This window comes from Oryctolagus cuniculus, chromosome 4 (assembly GCF_964237555.1).
Source record: "Oryctolagus cuniculus chromosome 4, mOryCun1.1, whole genome shotgun sequence".
Classification (NCBI taxonomy): Eukaryota; Metazoa; Chordata; class Mammalia; order Lagomorpha; family Leporidae; genus Oryctolagus; species Oryctolagus cuniculus.
The window spans coordinates 72,086,849-72,113,612 of NC_091435.1; the positions used below are offsets into that span (position 1 = coordinate 72,086,849).

At 40.7% G+C, this 26,764-nt stretch overlaps 1 protein-coding gene across 2 annotated transcripts in view; it reads right to left on the reverse strand.

Annotated features, from left to right (window-relative positions):
• LSAMP (limbic system associated membrane protein) overlaps window positions 1-26,764 on the reverse strand; it is a 666,984-nt gene that overhangs the window by 25,389 nt on the left and 614,831 nt on the right. Inside the window, exons 4-7 of one of the 2 annotated variants that reach the window (XM_008266893.4) lie at window positions 25,393-25,527; window positions 15,982-16,102; window positions 15,387-15,535; window positions 8,685-8,720 (exon numbers count right to left, since the gene is read on the reverse strand). In XM_008266893.4, coding sequence (XP_008265115.1) covers window positions 8,685-8,720; window positions 15,387-15,535; window positions 15,982-16,102; window positions 25,393-25,527 — 441 coding nt within the window. The remainder of the gene's footprint in view (window positions 1-8,684; window positions 8,721-15,386; window positions 15,536-15,981; window positions 16,103-25,392; window positions 25,528-26,764) is intronic. The other variant, XM_002716676.5, reaches the window with a different exon arrangement.

The window sequence follows — 26,764 nt, forward strand, 5'->3', positions numbered from 1 at the left end:
TTTCCCCCTGGACCTACCCCGGTGGCACTCCCCACCACAGGGCTGCACTTGGGAAACCCGTTCTGCTCTGGGTGCTTCCCAGGGACTTTATTCCTGGGAGTTCCGTGCCTCAGTGGAAGAGCTGGTTTATCTTTAACTCCTGCCTGTGTCACTGCCTCCAAATATAACTCTGCACCCAGTTCTGCTGCAGCTCCCTGACAATACTGATGGCTCCTTACACTTGACCTTTCCTCCAATTAAAATAAAAACCTGCCAGGAAACTTCCCCACTGGAAAGCTGCCTGTTTTTGCTTCATGGTCTGTTAGGTTATAGTCTCACAGAATCCTCCAGAAAGCTAACCCTGAATAGCACTGCCTACTGCACAGTGTGCACCATAAACACATGTGTATGTAACACTCATGCTTGTTCTAGAAGTGCATTAGAGTTGCAAAGGGGCTAATCTCTCTCCTGTAACCCCACTGGTTTATCGCATTTCTTTCTTTTTCAGTTGAATCAGGTCACATACACAAGAGGAGAGGCAAGAAACCATTAGAGGAAAATGTTTTCTCTAGATTTAAAAAATACCAGACTTTATATTGAATCCCAATCAGTTATGTTCTTTCTATAATCCAGAACTTCGTATGTGCTAGAATGTTCTGCGCCTCTCTCCCTTCTCTGTCTTCCTTTTAAATTTGACTTTCACCTGGAAACCTCTCCTGATCAGTCTAGCCTAGTGCTCTGCTCTGTTCATCCCTAACCACCTTGCAGGTGTCCTACCCTGGATTTCACAAAGCCACATGTGGCTTAATTCAGCATGTGGTCTGTAAACACTACTAGTGCAGAGGATGCCGGCCCAGAACCCAGCAAGTCTAGGATAGTATTTCTTTGAGTAAATGAATGATGGCATTGAAGTATTGTGCATTACCGAGTAACTCCAACCTATGGCAAGCGCCTGCTGTAACTGCCTAGTAGAAACTCTGGGATCTCTCGTGTTCCTAATGACTTAAAATCATACAGAAGAGGAAATGTGAGAACTCGGAAAGGAACTTCACAGAGCAAAGGTGAGAGCAGTGGAGAGTACGCGTAAGTGCAGAACGAGAAGTCCCAGGGTTAGTGCATTAGAAGAGAGGGTCGGTCCCCCAAGGAGAGTCCAACCACCCGTGAATGGGATCACACAGTCTTTCACAGCACTGCTTCCCTCAGCCGATCTCAGCCAACGACTTACCTGTGTTGTGGAACTCCATGGAAAAAAATAAAAACAGAACGGGTTTCCCAAGATCCTCTAGTTTACAATTTAACACAGAAGTGAAGGTTACTACTTGGTTCCTTCCTTCCTTCCTTCCTTCCTTCCTTCCTTCCTTCCTTCCTTCCTTCCTTCCTTCCTTCCTCTTCTAATTGAGAAAACATTTTAGAATGGCCAAAAAAGTTTCCATTATGGGACATGGCTGGGAATGCTTGATGATACATGAGCTAAAGAGCGTAGTAATGGAGACACAGGGACGTTCAATCCAAGAACAGTTATCTCCAACTGTTTTACTGCCCCCCACCCCCTTATCCATGAGATGCCCCAAACAAAAACTGTGAGGCAGGTAAAAAAAAAATGTACTGAAACTTCAAGGTTTAGAATGTGAGTAGTTAACAAAGAATCATTATGATGTGTATGGAGCAGATAAAAAGTAGAACAGATAGCTAGCTATGATGTATAGAAAAGACTATGTTGATGGTAACGTCTAGGCCATAAGCACACACGTATGTCAGAGGTAATGGCTGGGTGTTAAACACATGTTACAGAGATGTGAGGGACTCCTCTCTTATGATCGGCACAATGATAAGCAAATCAGTGTAGTAAACTATGTCACAGCCTGGCTCTCCGGGGCCCAGTTAGGAAACATGATAAATGACTTGTAAGGTCTCAGCCCCTACTGTTCTGTGATGGATATAAGCTGACAATTCTCAGCAGAGTCCCAGTGAGTAGTCGCCTACTCCCATCGTACACCTGGGACATATGAACACCTTAAATTGGAATTCCAAACTCATTATGTCGTGCTGTGCCCTTACTTGGCAGGTGTGTTCCTATGCTGCAGCCTCCAAGGGGAATGTCAGGCGAGACCCTACTCACACTGATTTCCACCACCCCCACGGAGGTGCTCGTTTAATGTGATAACAGCAAATAGCTTGTGCTGATGAAAGAACATCACAAGGAAGGGGTGACTGTGTAGGGGAACCTGTTACTAAGGTCAGTCGGCATCGCGCCTCCTCGGGAGTGGATGCTCCCTCCAGGTGGAAGGGATCATGGCTTCATGGTGCTTGCGTGCCTGGTCAGCAGCGTTTGGAAGTGAATGCTCGCACCATCAAGTTTTTCCTTTATTTTTGTGTGAAGGATGTCAAAGACATGCAAGGTGAAGAAGGTGGAAAATGTAAAAGAAAAAATCAAGACATGTGGACAGCAGGGTAAGGAATTTCAGGAGAAAAGGGAAAGAGCCGAGGATGGATTACAAGTAAGGCTTATACTTTTGGGGGCTATGGCATGACATTTGTCAGGGGCTGGGACTGAACTGATGATTTAATACTTGAAAAATATAAATTCTGTGTTTCATTTTTGGTTCTAAGTAGCTTCGCTTCCTTTACACACTCTAGCTTCTACAAAAAGTCCCTGAAGCCAGAGCTAAGCTCCTCCTGGCTGGTCCCAGCAACGCCTCTCACAGTAGACAGTTATCTTCACGAAGTACAAAGACCAAGGATGAGTGTGCTTGGGGGTGCAACTCTGAGGACCAGTGGAGTCTGCATCAGCTTTTTCCGTCCACTCGAGATCCCAGTCTGTTCACTCTTTGGGGCAATGTGCCAACATTCCCCATTGCAAATCGCATCGAGCTCTTCTTAGGCAGCTTTATTCCTTTTAATTAAAAAGACAAGGCTGCCAATTACTTAAACTTAATCCCCAAATGTAATTGTTACTTTGAAAGATAGTTTTTCCATAAAGCTCATAGAAGAGCAATATTTCCATCAAATTAAAATTTAGTGGAAGCTTGAATTTTCAAAAAAACATTCATTTTCAAATCCCTGCTGGCTCTAGAAACTTAAATAGCACAGCAAGGCACTAGTACAGAGAAATCACTAGGAAAGGGTGGCTCTGGAAGGCAGATCCAGGATAGGACCACTGGAAAGGCCTGTGAGAGGAGTCTTCCTAGCTACAATCCCCCTACCTGCGAATGGACATCGTAGTATTTTTAGCCTAAATGTAAGTTCTAAGAGAAATGGAGTTTTCAAGCCCTGGGTAGACATTTAAACAATGAGAGGGGGTGAGGGGTAAATACATTATGTATTTATTCTTACTAACAAACATTAATAAGAACAGTTTAGCAGACAGAATAGAAGACAAAGTAGATGGGTTGGAAGAGGTGAAACAGACATGGGAGGAAGATCCCAACTATCACAGTTGAGACTAAATCATTGGTTCAACAAGTGAATTACTGACTCCATGTAAAATACTGGTACAACTACACCACTTAGTTCCCAGCCACGGAACAAAATGAGGAGGAAGCCAGACTGTCCTTCTTAATACAGGAACCTGGGGACTGGGTATTAGGTCAACTCTTAATTGCTCTCCTGTGTAGTGGGGCCAACAATCTTGCAGAACATTTGTGCTGACGTAGCTGCCTAAGGTTCTGACAGTAGAAAGAAGGCAGAAAGGAGACAGACACAAGGAGACTTCAGCAAGTTAACAGAAAATGAAACTGAACGCTAAGTTTATTTTGATGAGAAAGGTTTTGAAATCCAAGCAGTCTTTTCATAATACTCATTTTCCATGAATTTTCAAAGACCCCCTTGTGTGCATGAATTTCAACAAATATTTCCATTTTTCAAGAACATCTTGAAAGACCCTTGAATTTGAACATGGAAACACTCCCTGGACATGCTCTTCATGCCTTTGACTAGGGAAAGAGGCCAGTTCTTGAGGTTGATGACTTTGCACTAGGAGGACAGGTGACACTGCATAGGACAGGCACCCACGGAAAGGGTGTGTGTGTGTGCCACACCTAGAAAGCTGCAAGTTTCCAGCTCCCCCTCAGTATATTATTATGATATTGGTGAGAAATAATGAAAAAGCTTCAGCCTTGGAATGCTTCCAAATTGAAACTTAGTAGTGTGGCCACTTCAAACATGCTTAGAATCCATATACATCTAACTATAAAGAAGCCACACTGAACTTATTTCTAGCTAATGCCAATCAGTATTATACAGTACACCTGGAAATATCAGTGCCTTTAAAAATTATGAGAAATATGTGTATCTGAATGTGATTATTTCAAATTCAATATGCTTTCTTTCTGGGAACTTGAAGCTCGCTTGTGTATACTATTTAAAATACTACTTTGAGTTTGCAGGCATGGAAAATATAATTTCTTTCCCATTTCACAGTTGGAAAAACTGAATTACAGAGAACAATGCCAGTAATTATCCATGATTAATAGAGGTGTGTATGTAAATCAGCCTGAATAAGTGTGTGAAATTAGATGTGCCGATGCCAGATTGCTCTGCTCGTGTTTTTAAAAGATGAATGCTTCCACATAAATCGCTGTGTGAGCTGGCACACATCTTTGCATGTATTGAGTGTATCTGAAAATGGGCTTCGTTAAAATGCATGGATATTAAAGTAGCTGAGTGTTATGTATTCTAAGTGTTGTGATACATACAATAAATTAGATGAGAGTTTAAAATTCATTAGTCAGATACCTATCTACTGAACAGGAATGTATACATCACAGTAATTTATAATGCAGTGAAGATCTACATATGTGCTGAGGTGTAGCGAATGGTAGACTTGAATTTGGGTGGGCTTTGATCATTAAAAGATTTGAGAAAAGGTGCATTTTACGTTTTTAGCATTTGGGGGATGAATAATTGAGTTAATACATGAAAAAGCTGTTAGAACTCTATTGGTATATACTCAGTACGTATGTTAGCTATTGCCTTTTGTATCACTGTCACCATTGGGAGAGCAGGTAAAACTGTTAAAAAGCTGAAAATGGCCATGTTCTAAATGATAACCCTGGATGACATAAACAAAACTGTGAGGGTTGTCCAGTGATCTTTACAGATCATGGGACTCTGCTTTCGATTTTTCCTGACATCCCTCTGGAGTCTGGGTTCAAGACCCACTCCTGGGAGTGCCAAGGGAGGGCAGGTGCATCTCTGCCTGATACCTTTATGTGGAAATGGACTCACCTGATACCAAGCCAGGCCACGAGTACACCAGCCTCCCTCCGGCAGGGTACAAGGTAGGCTGAGTTCAGATTTCTGAAAACCTGGCTTGTTTGTGGGTTGGATTTTAATTTTTTTATGCTTTAATTGGGGGGGGGGGGCTTTTTTTGTTTTCAGAGAGCGCTTTAGACAGCTGTATTAATCATGCAAACCCAGCCATGTGCAGTGCGTTTTATCAATGGAAAAACAGGGACTGAATGGCAAGCAGCTGTGAACAAACCCAGTGCAACGCCTGAACGTGGAAGATAATCTCGACATTTCCCAAGCCCACTCGCCACATGGAGTTAGTGAATGGAAAGGCTGTTCACTTGGGATAAATAATCAGATGGGAGACAAACAAGCGAGACACTTTCCAGGGTGTTGTGTTTTGTTTTTAAAGTGGCAGGGAGAGGGGAAGGCTCGACTGGTTGAGCATAGAGCTCGGGGGATTTCTCACTTGAGAGCTGTGGAAACAAAACAAGAGTGGTTTGTCCTTGTCGTCTCCCCTTCCTCATGTTGGTATAAGTTTTTCCAGGCTGGATTCATCACCCGGCTCTGAACCTACAGTCCTCAAGACGAGGGCATCTCTAGGTGCCCATGAGGGTAGGCTATGCTGTGGATGGAGATTCAGAGGCCTGAGGCAATGATATGACCCAGAGTAAGAAAAGTTCCCTCCACCCTCTTCTCATTTTACAATTCAATGGATTTTCTGCAGCAATATAGTCAGAGCTATTTATGCAAATATATGCAATTCAGGACTCATTTCAGAATAAATAAACCTAAATTAAAATTAATGGGAAAAACACCTATCAGAAACCGATCAAGGATGGAACCCAATTGTATTTATTTCTTTATTTACATCTTTTACATTAAGAGGCAGGGAAGTCACGCTACTTTTTCATTTTGTTTTGCTTTTGGCAGATAGGGAAAGGACATTGGAAAATCTCTGATTGGGCAGAGCCAATCAATACAAATTTCCCTTTGGTGTACGGCCAGTATTATTATTATCATCACTGCAGAGAATCAAGCAATATGATGAAGGAAACCCAGGGGAAATGCATTAGATTTACAGAGGCTTGTTTTTGTTGAATCACAGCTTGCAGGGTTTAGGACCACACTCCTGCTGCGCAGTCCCTGTCAGTTTGATGAGCCATGCCTAGTGGGGATGAGAGGGGCGGCCCTCCAGCGAGAGCTGGTAACAATGGAGCCACTGAAATGAATCACATACTTCTGTTGGGTTGGAAATTAGGAGCCCATGTTCCCTTGTTTAGTGCAGGAAGACAGAAAAGGATTTTTGTGGCTTTCTGCTTTCACAGCACCTTAAGGAAATTAATTGGCTCAAAAGTCTTCAGGCCATTTATGTCAACCAACTGCTTAGAGGCAGGTTAACACTTGGGAGATAACATGTAGGATTCTGCCTGGGTGATGACAATATATGATATTTAATTAAATGAAGGTATCTTGCACCATAGTTAGGACCACAGTGATGGGGTACTTAACGGACACCATAAAAAGGTTAGGCATCCTATTGTTAGCACCTCTTTCCATAGGAAACTGCATTTCACATGGGTTGCCCTCTTGATCAGAAAGAGGAAGAGAAAAATGATCTAATCCCTAGGAAGTCAAAGCCCTGGTAAAGAACAGGTAACTTAAGAGTGGACTATCTTTCCGTAGCTGCCTCTCACACCAGCTATCCCAAGTCTGAAATGAACAGCTTTTCAATTGCTACTAGCAGAAGCCCAAAGTATTAGTTGTAAGATAAGCTACAATCTCCTAAAGCTACTGGATCTAAGAAATGTAACTACAGTCTACTGACAAAGCAAAACTCAAACGAGGGTCATTCTCCAATCATTGATTCGGTTTGTGGGAAATGCAAAGTTCAACAAAATTCACATACTTCATCCCTCGTCCAGGCTGTTTTTCAATATCCAGTAGCTGTCCTCTGTCGACAGTGTCTGGCTTCACTTCGATCATAATGTGTGATCTGATAAATACTGGAGTTTGTGGCTGCAGAACTATCTCGTATCACAGTGATACCACAAAGCTCATCTTGGGTAAGGCAGGACCTCTTTGTAAATGTGATCCAATGGGACAAATGTGTACGGGCATGTTCTTCATATCAACCTATCTGCAAGATGGCAACATGATAAACTGGTGTCAATATCTTCAGCAACACCAGAAGATAAATGTCTTAAAATAATTGTGGCTTGTCAGGAAATCAAAATGGGTTGTTTTCCATGAATACTAAGTTTAGCAAAAAGTCTAAAAAACAGCACATTTTAACAGTCTTATTTTTAGGAGCTGGGATAAGAAACAGATCTCATTAATGTTGTAAGGGAAGTTTTTTATTCAACAGAGTTCTTCTAAGCTTGTATGCTAAAAAGAGTTTGGGCCCTTCTTAAAATTTAAGAATAACTCTTTTATTAAGCTGTCTAGTTGTTCCTGGCAAGCTTGTAATCCTCATTTCAAATGAAATTAAAATAAGTTTGCAAAAATGTGGATGTATACATATGCAAAACATTGCAGTATTGACATTCTGAATGTCTGCACAATTTTGCTCTAATTTTTAATTCGGATGAGTGTTAATGAAATATGATCTATCTTTAAACTTATAAAACTTCAGCTTTCTACCTTTAATTCTGAACACATTTCCTTAATAGTGTGTATTATAATCTTGCTTAATTGGATTTATTTTTTTCCGTGCTAGGCCCTGCATGGCCTAGTTTCCATTTTTTTTCTCAGGTCTTTGAGTGCTGTTTGCAAATCACTTTTCTGGAATTTAATTTCAATGGTAGGTTGGTTTCATTTCAGATTTTTTAGGGTATTGTTTTAATTTTATTTGCCAATTTGCCTTTAAATAGCCTTAAGCTAGAAAGTTGTGGTTGCAGTATGCATCTCAATGTGATGTAGGAGGCAAAATTTAATTTAAGTGTATTCAAAGTTTTTATGAAAAGGAATATAGAATAATGACCTTGTATTTGCTAAGATATTTATGTTTAAAAGAAAAAAATTCATGAATTGGCCAAGATTTTAAGCAAAGGTAATTTTCTGGCTCCAATCTGGTTGAGTTTAACCTTGGGTCGTATATGAATTCATTTTTATAAGTAATACCAATAACTTCAGATTCTTATTTGTATCAACTTCCAAATATGGGCTAGAGAACATGAGTTTGACTGTCATAAATATTGAAATGGCTAAATTGAGTAATGTCCCCTCTGCTACTGACCAACTTGCAGTTAGGTCATGACAGAGGTGTTACATGCCTTATCATGGACCGGTGTGGGGGGCAACCAATTGATTTTCTTATGATGGCTCAGTGAAAAAGAATGGTTTCCAATGTATGTGAATTTTGTGAATGTTTCTTCCTCCATTGTGATTTTTCCACATAACAGATGTTGGAGAATGACCCAGTAATAGAGCTACAGACCCAGTGGCAAAACTAGAGTGACAAAAATCATACTGACCTTGAACAGGGTGGGGGATTGTGGGTAAAACACGCTCTAAAGGGGGAAAAATAGGAAGCATCATGGAGAGTTTAAAAATAAATAAATATATATATATGAAATTGCTTATGTTCAGCTACCCAAACAGTCACAAAGCAGATGAATTTCTATGCCTATACAATTATAATTCCCATAAGGCATTTACTGCCCTTTCTGTTAACATTGAAATATCAAATAGGACTGTTAGTAAAATTGTAACTGCAAGGCACTTTAAAAAATTAGCTAGTATGGGGGACTATGTCAGATTGAAGTAGCCCTGTATGTAGAATCCTACCTTCTATGGGAAAAAAAGCTTGCCACCACGATTTTAGGTCTTTTAGAGATTAAAGCATTTTTAATAGTGATCAAGTTCAGGTGATATCTCTTAGTCCTAACTTTTATCTCTTTAGCTCAGAAAGATGGAACTGTAAACCCCCCACCCCCACCCAATACTTTCTTCTCCCTTAGCCCTGTTGCTCAAATCAGCTTTAGACAAGAATCTGGAACACTGATTTTGGGAAGTACTAACTCAACTTACCCCTCAGATTGTTACATCAATACTACTGATACCAGTGCAAGAGTAAGGCCAAGGTATTGAGTTTTGACATAATTTTATTTTTAGTCTATTCCTTAATCCCATCTTAGTATACTAAATATCACCTGAAATTGATCAAATGTGATGGATAATTTTTGTTGAGTCATAAGAAATATTTTCATTTTGAACACTAGGATGTGAGTTTTTACAAATTTCTCAGTCTGATAATTGTACTTAAGCTACTGACTATAAGTTGACTGTGCTTATGGAGTTCAGCCTATAAGGTACTCTTCATTTATCTTATTAAAATCACAGGTGTAACACTAAACCTTCCTCTAAATCTCTTGGAGAGACAGAGGGTATTGTAAGTATAGGATGGCATTGCCTACTACCCCCAAACACTACTAGAATGCCTCAAAAAGTTAACAGGAAAAGCATACTATCTTTTAACCGCATTTTCCTGTGAACTTTTTTGAAGTATGCTAGTATATGTAAAAATAGTTAACATGTTTATCCACATTTCTTCTAGAAGCATGGCAAAACAAAGTCTAATGGAAAAAAGAAAGATCAACAAAAATCAGAAACAGAGGAACATGAAGATAGTCAAATGTGATCTGCCTGCCATCCTATCCCATAGGCTTGGAAAAGGAGATTTTGCCTGCACTTTGGTAAAATTGGACTTAGTACTTCTGAAGACTGAACAAACCCAGTCTCCTTGCAGAGTGAGCTTTTCTCTAGCTTGGCTGAAAGTTGGGGTTCAATGTGAAAGTTTCCTATGTGCATTAAGATGGAGCAGGTCAATAATAGCCCAGTGAACAATTGTGTCTTAGTTACTCAAGTGTCAAGCAGAAAAATGGCTTAAACCTTCACTGGTTATTTGGTATTAAGTTTCCAACTTTGAAAATAAATAGCTAAACTGCCTTCAGCATTTTTGTAGCAGTTGGAGATCACTGTCCCATATTATACTCTCTCTACTGTATTTTATTTTTATTATTACCATTATTATTCAGACTGTTTAAATGACTCAGCTTAATATTTTCTCATCACACTGTTCACAGCTGGGTACATGCTCTCTGCCCTCATTTCCACAAGACCATTTGTACTGCTGAACCACCTCACCCACCCTCCTCTCACTGCCATTTCAACACCTTCCTGGTTGTTATTATCTTCTTAAGTCCACCCTGTTATCATCATTTTAGACCTATCATGCCCCATTAGTCATTCTTTTTCACTTAATTCCATCCTATGGGCTTATCTTTCCTTAGATGCGTCCCACGTTTTCTGAAGCTATTTTATAGTTTATGCCAGGATTTATGGGTTCTTGTAAGAGGATAAAGTGAAGCAAATACTACTTAACATGAAAAAGAAAATTGCCAACTTTTGATTTTCAAAAGTAGTAGAAGGCAGGAACTTTGGTACTATGTGCTGCTTCTATGCCTGCTATGGTCAACATTGCACAGGAACTGGCTGGGAGTTATAGGAACAGAATTCTAAGGCCAGCTCTAGGCCTGTGTGCTGTGGCTCTTAGCTTTGATTTCTTATCTGCCAAATGGACAGTGATTAGGGGAGTTCTTGGTTGAATCTTCTGGAACCATTATGAGAAACAGCCAAAAATAAACCTGAACCTGCCACAAGAAAATCCTTTGGCTTAAGGGCATCTCAATGGTCAAGGCTGGGGTTGACTATAGGTGTTTATATTGAGGTCATTTATTAACTTTGAAATGGTTTTTATTTTTCATCAGGTATTACAAAGATATAGTGATCTTTCTGGGAGACACCTATTTTTATTTATTTATTTATTTTTTTGACAGGCAGAGTGGACAGTGAGAGAGAGAGACAGAGAGAAAGGTCTTCCTTTGCCGTTGGTTCACCCTCCAATGGCCGCCATGGCCAGCACGCTGCGGCTGGCGCACCGCACTGATCCGATGGCAGGAGCCAGGTGCTTCTCCTGGTCTCCCATGGGGTGCAGGGCCCAAGCACTTGGGCCATCCTCCACTGCACTCCCTGGCCACAGCAGAGAGCTGGCCTGGAAGAGGGGCAACCGGGACAGAATCCAGTGCCCCGACCGGGACTAGAACCCGGTGTGCCGGCGCCACAAGGCAGAGGATTAGCCTAGTGAGCCGCAGCGCCGGCCAAGACACCTATTCTTAAAATGAAAGCTAGACCAAGTGCTCATCTATTTCTGATTATATCCACAGATAACCCTTTGAAGGTGTTTACAGTGACTCATTGAAAACACATGTTGGTGTTGTTCAAGTTGGAGGTTGAATCATTTTACCATGTGGCACCCAAGTTAAGTGGTTTTGCCAAGGTTTAACTAGCATCATCAAGTGGCATATGTTGAAATACCAAGCTCTTAAGATGATAACTTACAATGACTTCTGGAGGGGGAAACCCTTATTATACAGATTGTCTCTAGCTTTGGGTTGCTTAGATGGTATTCAAATTTAATTATTGGTTTACATGAAAATGATCATATAAAACTAGAGAACTACAAAATAATGTGGTATCACCTAGTGATTTTTTAAATGTATTTTTTGTTTACTCAGTAGCCTCAAAACATCTTCCTATTCCATACGTTTCTCTGAAATACAAGGGAATTAATTTGTTGGACTCTTAACAGATAAGAATATTCTTAAAGCTTACTGCTGGCCACCAGGCTGGGATATTACCTGAGAAGCTCAATATGCCAAAGCTCAGCCAGCAGTCTCATTAATAGAGTGAGTTGAGACTGGTGTGGGTCAATGGAGATGGAAATGGTGTGGGAAGGAGGCAGAAGCAGGGCTCTTAGAAGGGATATGGCAGTACAAAAGCCTCATTAATGAAAAAAAAAGAGGAGGGAGGGAAAAGAAAGATTGTTACCTTACCTCCCAAATATATGACACAACCTCTTACATTTTTGTCTATGTGCATACATATAGATAATGGACTGGTCTAGGCACTCTGGAAACAGACTATGCAGATGTACTAACTTAGCCTTATCTTGTTGTACTAGTTACTTAGCCTCTTTGTATCATGGAGAAATATAAGTAGTTAGTAGGGTTGTCATGAGGATTAAAAGAGATCATGTATGGGAAGCACTTAGCACAGTAAATACTACAGAATATATTGTAAGCACTCACTTGATAAGAAGTAATGGCATTTAAGTCATCATCCTTATTCTTTCTCCCTATCCACAGCACTGAAAGATGATCAACCTGCCAACTTTGTGGGTACACTCTGGTCATCAGTGTGGAAACACGGAATCTGTTACATTACATATACAAACTTCGTGGCATCACCAGAAGTTCAAGTCTTCATTTATGTGATGTAGAGACCAAGGAGCCGAATCCTTGCTCATTCAGAAAAAATATAGAAGGTAACACTTAGCCAAAGGGTAACAGATAGAACCTTGATCTGTTCCCTGAGGTAGTATGGATCCTTGACATACAGAGTGCTGGCGTATGTAGAGAATAAGACAAATGAGAAAGGAATGCTTCCATTGGCTTTGGAAAACATTACTACAAATACAATGCATTCTTGGACTCTCATTCTATTCGATTGACCCCTTTGGTTGGAAATTGATTTTTAAACAGAGAGTGGAGAACTATATGCTATGTATGTTGCAGAGGCTGAGTGACCACAAATTGACACTGTGTGAAAAGTCAGCACCTCCCTTCAGTGGCCTTGGTCGGAATGTGCTGACCCACCAACAAAGATGAATAATCATGAACTCTGCAGGGGCTCAGGCTCTGGGTCTCAGCCTGCTGCTGCCTCTGGCTGGCAGCAGCTTGCCAGCTGCCACGTGTGCTCTGAACTGCCTTGGTCAGCAGAGCACCCTGCTGCCCACACGGAGCTTCCGTCTGGGCCCGTGGCAGCACCCACCCACTCCTGAGCCTCTCTCTGTGCCCTCTTGACTTCACTCCATGGGAAAGGGCCATGGCCTGCACTTGCACTGTCTTCCTTCCTTCCGCTGATCTCACTGACTTTGAATCTAAGTAGCAGGCCGTGTGTTCACACCTGTATTCTCCCTTTTTCTTTTGTCTGCCTTCTCTTCCACTCATGCTTTTTCCTTCAGCCTTGTGTGAAATATCCCACCCAAGGACTAAACAGATTTTAACAGTGAACCTACCTCATGGTAGTGCTGGAGCTGGGGTGGGACTGCCAATGTTGTGACCAACAAGCGGAGAGTCCTACTCAACGCTCAAAATGCTTTGGTTCTAAGAGGTGACAGATTAACTATTTTGGGGGCAATTTTTTTCACTTAGGACCCCAATGACCTCTCAGTGTATTTATCAGTAAGAAGTTTTTGTCTCCTAAGTTTCCCGTAAGAAGGGAAACCAATTCCTAACTCACTGCTGATGCACATGCGGCCTCTGAATGCTGTGAAATGCATCAGTGGCACCTACATTGGCTGTTGTGGAGAGGTCTATGTGTGTCTACTAGGAAGCAACCCATTAGTAGTCACTGTTCCCAGCACTACCACAGCAGGCACTTCTCTGATTCATAGCAGAAGGTCACCACTACCAAATCATCAAGGACAATGTGACTATGATATACTTGCTCAATTTCCCGATTTTCACTTTGCAGACAGAAATTCTGTAGCATTGCTGATATTTCTTAATTTTACTGGGTTAGGATCTTTCCATGGACTTTTGGAAGCTTGAGATGACCTTTTTCATTTCCACTGTCTTTCACCCAATCCGTGCTTCTTTCCTCCCCAAGAAGTTGATCCTTCTACCCTCCTACCTCTTCCTCTCTCTCAGGCTATAGGCACAATTTTATTATTTGAAATGTATCATGGGCATATTCCTTATTCTAGGTGAGACAGAAAGAAAATGCACTTTAATGCAAATAGGTAGATGCTCACTTTCCTTAATCTAATCCCTATGAACCCTTACACTTGTAAAGTGCACCTTCTGTTACTAAACAGATCACCATGGACTTATCAGAATCTTGAATTCACAGTTGAGGCTGCTTTTCCTCCTGACTGAGGGACTCAGTAACCATATTTCTAAACTATTTCTCAAGTCTCTTAGAGATATTGATGTCTCTAGTTGAAACAAAAAACACTGATAGTCGGTCACTAGAGACAAGTAAACAGGGAGATGAAGTTTAAACTGCACTTGACAAAGCATTTGTGTAGCTGTATCCCATCAAACTTCACAGACTGAAGTCATTGAGATGAGAAACTGAAGGTGAAATTTAAGGTAGTTTTGGGTGGTTTTTTATAAGTGGAGTTGAATCTTGAGCATTTTTCAAATGGCTTTAGTACTGTATTTCAAGAGCATTCTCACTTAAATTGATTTTTCCTCTAAAACTCTTTTCTTGAAGGCTCATATAAACTGCATAAAGCAAGATGAAGCCATCTCTCCTGGTCATAGTATTTCTAGGTTTTCCACTTGAACCTATGTAGAAGAAAAGTTTCTTGTGGTTTGTTATTCCCAAGTATTCCTTTAACTCAAAAGAACTTCCTGGCTCATGTGTATTCACATTTTGTTTGTTTTACGTATTCAGCAAATGTGTTCCTCTTCCCCTGATCCCATTATCCACCTGACCAAGAAGGCAAGGGAGTCAGAGACCAGGCTATGAAATGCTGCTAACAAACAAGACTCCAGCTTAGATAGCCTATTAATATCAGCAACTTTGCAATGGCTCCTTAGCCTACTTTTAGGATCTTCTCTGGTCTTTAGAAAGGCTTTTCTTTCATACCATTCAATTTCTTATCAGAAAAGGAATGCCTCTTGCTATCAGAGGGAGACTTTTCAAAATCTCCTTTAGACTCTGTATGTTAACCATTCTCACTGGCTCTTTCTTCCCAATGTCTCTCATCACTGACATTGTCTAACTGCCTTGCATTTCCAGGCTCTCCTATCACCCTTGCTTCTTAAAGAGACCAACACTAGACACTTGTGTTATGCAAATATGCCTGCAGTTCGGCCAGCCAGGAGAAAGATAACACAAAGCAGTAAGCAAGGAAAGAACAGTGAGAGAAGTTCCGCATTTGTAAATCTCTCCAATATATCCAGGCACTGAGAACCTTGTGTGGTTGTTTCAGTGAGTACACTCTTCTTTTTGTATGTTTACCTTTTACAGATACTGGAATGACTTTGAGGTTTCCTTGTGAGAACTCACTTCTCCTGAGCAGGGCCCTGCCTTGGCATACTTACTGAAAAGGACTAGGCTGGCGTTGGTGACTCCCAGCTTGTTGGCAGCCACGCAGGTATAGTTGCCGTAGTGCTCCTCAGTGACATTGGTCACCGTCAGGGAGGACTGACCCTCCGTGCTCTTGATCTCAAGGCCATTGGCACTGTTTATCCTACAAATTCAAAAACAGGAGGCAAAAGGAACACGATGAGGTTTAATGTGGTAATTTCTCCCCGTCCTTACGTTTGAGGCAAGGATGGAAAGAAAGTAGAATTGGTTACTTAACCCCTCATTTTAACTGTGATATCCCTATGATCAGAATCGATGTCCATCCATGGAGAAGACTTGGGATTGGGTGAATTCCATGGGGCTTGAGTTTATGCTATAGACAGGTGGGAATTACCTATCAAACCCTCTACTTAATTTTGATACTTTATAAGTGTTTTGGGGGCCTGTCATTCTAAAGCCCAGAAGCACCCATGTAAAGAGATGGCCCATGGAAGACTCAATTAATACAGGTCTACATAATTGTAACTGGGCTTGGTTTTGCCACTGGGCCTCTGGTGCCTGCAGGACTACCTAATAGAGCAGCAGGGTTACAGTAGGCTGGGCACATACCTGGTGTCATCCCGGTACCACTCAAAGTCAGGTGCAGGCACTGCCGAAGCCTCACATTTGAGTGAAGCTTGTCGCCCTGTGGTGGCTTCATTGCTCTTGGACTCTGTGATAGTGGGAGGATCTGTAAGGAGGACAGGCACAGTGATTAGGGATTGATATGAGTCTCCATTCAGGAAGGAATTAAGGACAATCAATTGGAGAGAGGTAAAAAAGAGTGGTTTGAAAACTCCACTTACGTGAAGTGTGTGGTATGCTGAATGGGTTTGATCACCAGAGAAATAAAGATAAATGAAATTCATCACAATAAGAGATGACTTGGTTAACTTAAAAGAGATATTTAACAGCTTTACGGAAAAGGAATGTAGGACTTTTTTTCCCATCTTCCAATAGACCATCAATTATTCCAATCATAGTAAAATATTTACATACTATTTTTCATAAATTATGATACTCAAGGACTTGTGATTTTAAACGTGTGATTTGAGTTTTCCCTTTTCTATCATCAACACTATTATTACAGTTTGAGAGGGCATTGAGGAGTCAAGAAAATAAATAGAAGGCTGAATTTTTCCTAGTCCAAGCTTAACCTCATATCATGGCAAGAATTCAGAAACCAACAAAAACCTAGAAGTAAGTGATGACTTTATTCCTGTTCTTATCTTTACAACCTTGGTAAATTATACTTTCATGTATGGGGGTGCAAGCAAATTCCACCCTAGAGCATAGTGTGTGAGTCTTCTGCTGTTTCTGAGAATTTTTACTTGACAAAACTGTAACAGGCTTGAAATGAGCTCAGAAAAACAGCTGACATTTTTATTTGCCATGATACTTCCCAGCACTGCCACAGGGCAGGGCAAATATCTACAGGTCCCCATGATCAGGACAAGCTCGTAGACGCTCATGCGCCTCCAAGGAGAAAAGGACTTTTCCATCCAAAGGTCAGAAAATGGCAATTTGCCTGTGTACAAGTGGGAAAGAACAGACCCAATCTGTTTAGACTTTGTAGAGGAAAAAGCTAATTTAGAGCAATTAGGAAAGTGAACTTTAATATACAAAATTCATTTAAACCCTGGTTCTTCAGCACCTGGTCCATCATTTTTCTTCATATTTGAAAACTCTAAGATTTTTGCCTCTTAAAAGCAGGTACAAAAGCATCAGCCTCATCTCCATCTTCCTGCTTCATTTCATTTTCTCTTTGGCTTGAAAATCTTTTATGTTGGGGCTGGTGTTGTGGTAAAGCTGCCTCCTGCGAGTCCCATCTGTACCACTTCCAGTCCAGCTCCCTACTAGTGTGTCTGGGAGGACAACAAAGGATGACCCAGGTAATTGGGTCCCTGCACCCATGTGGAAGACCTGGATGGAATTTCTGGCTTCAACCAACTGTTGCAGCCATTTGGGGAGTGGACCAGCAGATGGAAGATCGATCTGTTGTTTAGGTAAATATTTTTTAAAAGCTTCTGTAAGTAATTGTCAGAGAAAGGAATAGATTTGAGAAACATTGTCAGTCGTGTGTGAATGGCATACAGGGGCAGTTGGGTGTTGTTTTGTTTGGAATGACCTCTGTATAGGTACAAAATGAGAAGATGAAGTGATGCAAAGAACCCTGGATTTCCATTTGGCTATGTGGACCACCCATCATACATTGAATCTTCTGGGCCTTGGTTTTATTACATATGCCATGAAGGAACTATGCTTGAAATAATCTACTGCATCCAATATAGCCAAAAAATATGCCCATTCTAATCCAAACCGCCTATTCTTCACAAACAGGCAGTTGGTATCATTAAAATTCCAGTGGTTATTAAAATACCCTTAATTCGTTTAACCATTAAGTTTCTAACTTTCCAAATAACTCATCTATCTGTTCCATGGGCTAGGGGTCAGGATTAGCCAGTAGGACCAACTTTTCCCCTACTCTTAATCATGAATGTAGTCTGGGCAAGCATCTGCACCACGGTAGCATCTTCCAACCCTGCTGTCCCTGTCCTTTTAAAAGATAGAGCTAGCTTAAAATGATCACCAAGGCTCCATCTTTAATTCTGATGACTGGTTATTTAGACCATTAGTGCACATCAGTTCAAAAGATGATGGACTACTTAGTGATACTAGTACGGGAGTACTAGAAGTATGCAACATAGAATAGAGGTCATAAGCCTAGATTTAAAGTGTGATAGATCTGAGCTTAAATCTAGACTCTCTTCCTCATTGACTGTCCTCATTAGAAAGTCCAGCATGTTGCACAGAGACACACTGTTTCAATTTCTTTCATCTATAAAAATGTTTGAACCAGAGACCGACAGGGTCATTGGAGGCTGCTGGAGAAGAAAGACAACAGTGGTGAGATAAACTGTATGAGGGTTCAGAATTGACCAGACAAGTACTGGATAACTGTAAAGGGTGAAGGGAAGGAGGAATGTCAAAATGGTAACACCCAGGGTTTCTGACTTAGGCATCTCGATGATGCCATCCACTGGATAAGATACATAAAATAGATGACCTGCAGCAAAATAATCAGTAAATGCTTGTTTCTCGTCCTCGTCTCCTCATGCAGTGACTCCACAGTCTGTGGCACAGTGGCCACTGATGAACGCCTGATGATGACTGCTGTGCACCTCAACACAACATTGGCATGGGGGTGGCCTGCAGGCTGTTCCACCTCGATACCAGGAACACAGGGCCCACTGCTGAAGACTCGCTCCTTACTCCAGGTACCCCCTTCTATGTGCCTATTTAGTGTACCTACTGCTCTGGGCCTAGGAAGAGGGAATGATTTTTCTTGCTGAAACATCTGGGCTCATCTTTTCCTCTCGGTCCTGTTGAGCCCAGCTGCTGGCAGAGAGCAGTTCCTGTTTCTCCACCTGGCAGTCTGGACCCTCTGTTGCCTGCTGCAATGCCATGGCTGAGCCTGAGGATGGGAGTTGCCCCACACTAAGCTGCTACGTTTAACCATCATGATCTCTGACAACAGAAGCCTCTGTACCTTCCAGACTAGTCCTTTACTTATTTCTCTATTTAAAGAAAGAATGGCTAAGCAGTCAACTCTTCATTAGCCCCTCAGCTACCCCAGTCTTGGGAAACTGACAGTACACTAGATTTGAATACTTGAAGGTACATAAATCTCAGGACAGGAGGACACTGACCCATTAAAAATGGCCACATACCTGCTTCTCTATTGAAAGCCAAGGGATTCTCTTGTATCAGGGTAAATTCACGGATACTGATAAATGGAGGAAAAGTCATTATCCATACTACTTCTCATATGATACTGTGGTGCAGGGATGTTCTTTCAAGGCTTTTGGGAATGAATATTTCATTCAATTACGCTTCATTCATCCCAAATGAACTTGGTATAAGTGTGGCTAAAAAAGATTGTTATAAATTATACTGTGGCATGCTAGTATAATTAAGATAATAGATATCCTTGCTCAAAATATGGTTGTAATAAAAGTGGAGCTTTCTACAGATGTTGCACAGAGAGGGCCACTGTTTTCTTTGCATGACTTTGGAATAGCTTATGACTATCTCAGGCCTTTTCCAGTTTTTATTACTTCAAAATTTGGGGTTCTATAAACATTCATAAAGCCTTTCTTATTCTCATATCACAAATAAGAAGACTCTTTCAATTAAAATGAACACCATGACAATGGCCTAGGAAACAAAACACCTTTGATTTAATCTTCCTAATATTGAGAATAATAGGATCAAAGAATCAATTTTGAATTAAAGATAGAATATATATAGGCATCATTTACTATGTGTCAGCACTCCACTAGGCTTTAGGTATCTCCCTTTTTTTTCCCCCTAAATAATAGCTCTAAGAGGAAACTGCTGTTAACTCATTTTAGGAATGAGAAGACAGGCTTCCAGCAAGCTAGTATCTTGTCCACAGTTACATTGCTGATACTGGGCAAGGCATAGTTTTAGCCCAGATCTGACATGTTCTGAAACCCATGCTCTGAACCTCTTTGCTCAGTTACTTCTATTTGAATGAATGCTCTCAATTTTAGTGGCTAATGAGTTCCCAATACCTAAAAATACCATTGAACCTAGGCACTATGGGATGCAGGTGTCTTAATGGCCAGGTCAGACTCCTCCCCTGGATGTCATATTCTTACTCTTCTTACAATTTGTCTGTATTTGTCAGAAAGTAATTAGCACAGTTAGGCACAAGATTACATTTACCTTTCACTCTAAAGGATGCATACCACCCAAATAACTTTATTGAGTGGAATAAGACTACTTTTAACATAAGGCCAATTTTTCAGTATGTCGAGAATGGCTCAGTGTATCAATAAAGTGATCCATGTGTCATGAAAAAAAAAAGAAAACTTAGGGTAGCAGGTAGGTAGATTGAAGGGCAAATACTATGTATTTATGCTCTTCAGGTCCCAGTAGTGGCACAACGTGCAATGGAGGCAAAAGATGGGGGCCCAGTTTCCTCCTGTGCCACTTAGCTTGTTAGCATAGACATGAAGTCTGTAAATGATATCTTCCTGCCTATGTCAGAGGTCTGAAGTAAGTATCAACCAAAATCATACATGTAAGAGCAGTTTCAACACACAAAGAAATTTTTTTTTTTAATTTCTGTTTTGGCCTGGCATGCTGGGGGACGCTACCGCCTCACACCGTCCACAGGCACTCTGGATTAAGGCATCTGAACCCGACTCCCTTTCAATCAGCCAAGGGCAATGGAGGTCATCGCCCGTCCCTTCGGAACGGCGCTGGCCCATCTCTCACAACCGACTGACCCATGTTCACCTGCTGTTCACATGGAACCCTTCTCCACATGAAGAGATTTTTTCATTGCTAAGCCTCACATGGTATCAGGGAAGCAGAGAGGCCTTTGAAGTGAGACATGCATTAGATTCCTAAGTCTGCCACTCCCAAAGTCTATGATTTCTGTGGGCTTTGTTTTTGTACTGACCCTCTTCCTCTTGTAAGGTTGTTGTAAAGTGGTGTAATGAGGCAGCAGACAGAGAGTGCAAGCAATAAGAAAGGCAGCTGTAGAGAATTTAGCAACAATAGTTAGATTGACTTGAAGTTATCTGTTTAAAAAAACTCCTCCTGTACCAGCAATACTAAACCAAATGTACTAAACAACTAAAATTCTTCCTTGCAGGGGCATACCAGACCCCTATATCACTGTCAGTGTGATGATTACAGCAAAAGTATGTAACTAAGATAATTTGAGTATTCTGAAGATTTCATAGCAAAATCATAAACATTTGAATTTATCTTTACTGATAACGTCCCAAAGGCAAGAATAAACTAAAAGTCAATATGGAAACTGGATTGCTATAGCAATGGATAGCTACAGAAGATGATTGTTCCATGTCAAGCAGTCATTTTCCCAAAGTTTCCTCATTACTTGATTTTTTTAATCAAAATAGGGAAGAGCCTGGTTACTTGTGTGTGTGTGTGTGTGTGTGTGTATAAAATCTAGAGACAACAGGTATTCCTAGTCCCAATTAGTCCCAATCTGTTTTGTGATAATTTCTATTTCATCTAGAGAAATGGCTATCAAATTTAGGGGTGACTTTGAGAAGTGCTAGCATCCAGGATATGTGCTGGTAGAATTCATTAGTTCTGTACAGCAGAGTGGAAGTAGAGTTGAGTCCCAAGAGAGATAAATGGGACAGAACAGTTGAAAAGGACAATGTGAACTTTTTGGAAAGATGGCTGTTGGAAGGTAGACAGTAGGGACATTACACAGCCAATGGGGGAGGAACCAGTTTTGAGAACTGGAAGCAGCTTTTGAGAAGAATTTCTCCAGGGAAAGGAAGAGTCCAGAAAAGAAAGAACCCAAATAAAAGTAATAGTCTGTATTTCCTGAAGCGTTATTATGTGCTAAACATCACCCTAGGGATCCTGGGCACTAGAGTGAGACAAACTCATAAGCAGATAGTTCTAATGTACTGTGAGAACACCTGGAACTTGAAATGAAAGGATAGACTGTCCCTAGAGCTGATATCTGGAAGAAATTAGCAGCTATGTTATTGTTAAAATACAGGGAGCCAGTGGAAAGAACAGGGCCATCAAAGAAAGAGGTACCTTTCTCTGAAGGGAGGAGAGAACTTCCACTTTGACTATGACCTTGTCTAAATAAGATCGAAGTCGGCGAACTCAAAAGGCTTCCATAGCCTTGGCAACTCATGACTAGAGCCTAGGGAGATTACTGACGCCATAAACAAGAGTGTCAAATTGTTAAGTCAACAACAGGAGTCACTGTGTACTTACTTCTCATGTGGGATCTGTCCTTAGTGTGTTGTCCAATGTGAAGTAATGCTATAACTAGTACTGAAGCAGTATTTTACACTTTGTGTTTCTGTGTGGGTGCAAACTGATGAAATCTTTACTTAGCATATACTAAATCGATCTTCTGTATATAAAGATAATTGAAAATGAATCTTGATGTGAATGGAATGGGAGAGGGAGCAGGAAATGGGAGGGGTGTGAGTGGGAGGGAAATTATGAGGGGAGAAGCCATTGTAATTCATTTACTGTACTTTGGAAATTTATATTTACTAAATAAAAAAAATACAGGGAGCCAGAAGTTCTGTCTACTGTATGCATTTTACTAAGCTCATTTAAATGACGAGATTTCAAGCCAATAATTTAGCTTTCTGTAATTTCAAGGGCCTCCCACCATTCAGAAAATAGATTTTGCATATTCACAGCTATACACAGTGCCATGTACCAACTGTGGAGAAGGGTTATCCAAGAGAAGTTAAAAAGAAAGACTATAGACTCCAGTTTGTGGGCTTGACAGGAGAAACTATTATCTCTCTCTTGTTTACTGCTCTAGCCTCTCAGTGCCCTGCAACAAACATCTGTTGGCAGCTGAGAAAATAAATCAATGAAGTGTTGGTGGGAGAAAGTTAGTAACACTGGGATATTTTTACAGTGGTATTCATAGTCTATTCATTACAATATTCAGCCAGTAGTTCTCTCAGTTATCCAGATCCACTGACCTAATTCCAAAGCCCATGTTTTGAAAAAGAAGAGGGATCAATTAAATGATGGGGCATTTTCATAGCAGACAGGTTTAGTTACAAAGCTGCTAATACATATTTCTCTTTATGCAGAGGCTTTGATAAGACAACTACGTTCTTTAATACAATCTTTGAGATTTCAGTTACTTGATACCTATACTTAAGTAGGGAGAATTGCTTGGGACAACTGATGTGGTAACTAGTTTTAATATAAAATAAATACAGCTTATGAAGTTTTAAGTAAAAAGAGGATTCCAAAAAGACTGACACCTTCCTGATTTGTGACCTGTAGTATTTACAAACTTTGGAGAAATGTTAAGAGGGCAGAGCTTACCACTGATTCAGTAAACATTGACTGAACAATTTCTGTAATGTCAGAAATGCACTAGGTCCTGTTGGTTAAGACATATTGGAAATTTAATTAAATTTCATATAGCTTTTCCTATAATTTGTTGTAAGGAATCTTTTGGGCATCTTGAGGTTCTGACCATAGTCTTCTGCATTTCACTTATCACTAGCAAAAGCTCACATTTTCATAAAAGTCTTTTCTTGAAAATTATCAGTATTTTCTTCTGTTCTAAATTACACTTTGGGGACAGTCAAAAAAGGAGCAATGTCAGACTAATTGCGCTAATAATAATAGGGCCCAGGCGGCTAGCTTTGATCTTGGGAACCATCTGCAGTCCAGACCACTTTGATGTTTCATACAATGGAAGCATAAATATTTTCTATTTACTCCATGATTGGACTTTCAGAAATCTAATTAAGATGAAGGTCAATTAAGAGAAAATGAAATCTTGACTCCAAAAGTTAGGGACGGGGTGGAAGATGAGGGCATGGTTATGGAGACATAAAAGAGGCTAACTAACCTAATTATAAACTTATATAAACACCCAGAGAAATTGCCTTTCATGTGAAAAAAGTCCTAAAGCATTTTATAACATTGAGATCATTAATGTGTCTTTGAAACACACCCAGTACTAGAAAAGAATAGTAATACTGGCATTTCAAAATTCTATTACTAAAAATTTTGGAGACAGCTAAGGATGAAAGCCCTACCGAGCTCATCAAATGCAGCCCATTTCGACAGCAGAGTCATATCTACGCGATCCTTCTAGGAGCTGTGTAAGGAAGATTCTGCTGCCTGTTTCAGAGGGCTGCAAGGATTAAGGCAATCTGTAAGCAAATTTCCTCTGTTCTCTAAGCCTCAGTATCCAAATTCCTAAAGTACAATTCATGATACTTATCTCAAATTTTTACAGTAGAAAATTAAAATCTCTTAATCCAATACTACACAGAGTAGGTATGAGACATTGAAAATGCCTCTTCTTTCTCCTGAGAACATGCGCTTTAGGAGCAAATGAACCTGACATCAACTCCTTATCCCTAAATTGGCAACTTTCACTCCTTGGGCTTGAGTTTCTCAAGCTTGAAAACAGAGTCAATAGTATCTATATTACTATAGTTGTTGAGAGGACAACCATAGAGAATTTTCTATCAAGTCCCTAGCACATGGCAACTCATCACAGCAAAGGGTGCTTTCAACTATTGGTTAAAGATGTCTGTGCACCTGTGTCGACATACATACGTGTTTGTGTATGTGAAGTCGGATACAAATGCACAGAAGGGAAGAACTGTCGGGGCATCCTTTTATCTCTGTCACAAGCCACAATTGTGTGATGTGGAAGCTTGATTTTGAATGGCGTAGAAAGTCACTCCTAACTGAATAGGGTAAACAAATTCTCTTTATTCCTTTGCTGGGTGACACACATCCTATGGATCCTCTCCCCTCCCCCTTTTGAACTACATCTAAGGATCTTTTCATCTGAGAAGTTCAAAGTCTTCCCACTTACCTATGCATCTTAGTGAAATCTTCAGTTCTAATGCCCATACTTTGGGACAAATAGATAACCAAATTAACTTAGCAGGCATTCCTGCTAGCCAAGAAGGACACATGGTATCTGACCACAGTGGCTTGTATTTGTTCCCCAAAGTATTTAAATAGCAGAGGATAAAATACAATCTTTCAGCATTCCATTCTGACAAACAATGCACTAAGATGGAAATTTCAGTGAAAGCAGATATACATAGTTGCTTTGCCCAAAGTATATGGCCTTCATTTCCACAAAGACCAGATTCATGACTTCCCTGATCATGTTCTCTTAATTCTATAGTCTGAGGAAAAGACAAAGGCTATTGTTAAGTGTATGGTGCGTTATATTTAGAATTGCTTGAGTTGATTTATCAAATTCAAAGGCTACATCCTGCCCTTGGAGGTGTCCAATGTATAAATGTGCATCCCTGACCAGAAGAGCATCTGTTTGAAAGGCAATGCTACTCTGCTAATGGAATTTAGCACTTGCTTGAGGTAGAGGTGTGCCCTGGGCACATAGCACCTGCTGGTTGCTGCCATACTCACAGTTCACAGTGACCTTGACTTGTTTGACATCCGCCGAGGAGACTTCATTGGCAGCTTTACACTCATATTTGCCTGACTGCTCCCTGGTGATGCCAAGGATCTCCAGATATTCTTCTTCCCCTTCAAATTCTCTTCCTGAAAAACAGGATTACATGATTTTCTTTAAGGTCTAAAATAAGCACATTGCCTCATTTTTCTTTGCAAAAGCAATAAATACACATGGCTTTTCAATAATTTGACAGTGCGCTTTGTATGAGGTCAGATTTCTACAGAATAAGACCCCAAGCCAAAAGTCTTATGAAAGTGATTAAATCAGAAGTGAAGTGTTCTTGGGAAACACTAGTAGGAGAGTGGGGAAAATAGGACCTGGAAGAGAAAGAAACCAAGCAAAAATGGGATGCCAAGTTACGTTGCACAGAAAACAACTTTGGCGCAAGCCTTCAGGGAGTTATTGGGAACTCAAAGTTTAGTAATTATGAGACAAGAAGCTAGAGTATTTACTAATCCTTTGGAAGGCAGTACACAGAGTTGTGAAGTAGTGACATCACCAGTTAATACCATGCACAATGAACTTTGCACACCAAAATGATTACTTGGGAAACCACCACTCTTTTGATTATGTAGAATTCTATTTACAAGGATCACGTGATGAACCTTGTCTTGCCCAATGGCTTCCCTACTCTTTATCAAATTATTTTATCATTGAAGCTTTCAGGTCATGAGCTAGATCCATGAGAAAGTCCAACTGATGTTGTGTTTGTGGTCTACCATGTCTCCCAGGGTTTTCAGCAGGGAGCTGAATAGCACTGGCTTCAAAGTTGCAATTAGGGGCCAGCGCTTTGGTGTATTAGGCTAAGCTTCCAACTATGGTGCCAGCATCTCATGTGGGTGCTGGTTCTTTTCCTGGCTGATCCTCTTCCAATCCAGCTCTTTGCTATGGCCTGGGATAGCCTTGGAAGTGGGCCCAATTCCCTGGCCCCTGCACCTGCGTGGGAAACCTCTAAGAAGCTCCTGGCTTTGGATCAGCACAGCTCTGGCCATTGTGGCCGACTGGGGGAGTGAACCGGTGGATGGCAGACCTGTCTCTTCCCCTCTCTGTGTCTGTTACTTAGTCTTTCAAATAAATAAATATTTAAAAAAATAGTTGCAATTAGGGACATGTAGGCCCTTTTTGGGACCATCTAGAAGGTTGATCGTGTCCAATTTAGTCCATAATTCTCAGGGTAGGCAGGCTTTGCTTATTTGGAGTATAATTATTAAGTGACTTTCTTCCTGTCCAGATTGAGAGAAATGAGGCAGAGGAAGTACTTAGCCAGAATTTGAGCGAAAACCAGTGGATTTTACTCTGACTAAACTGAAGCCTCCTCATGCC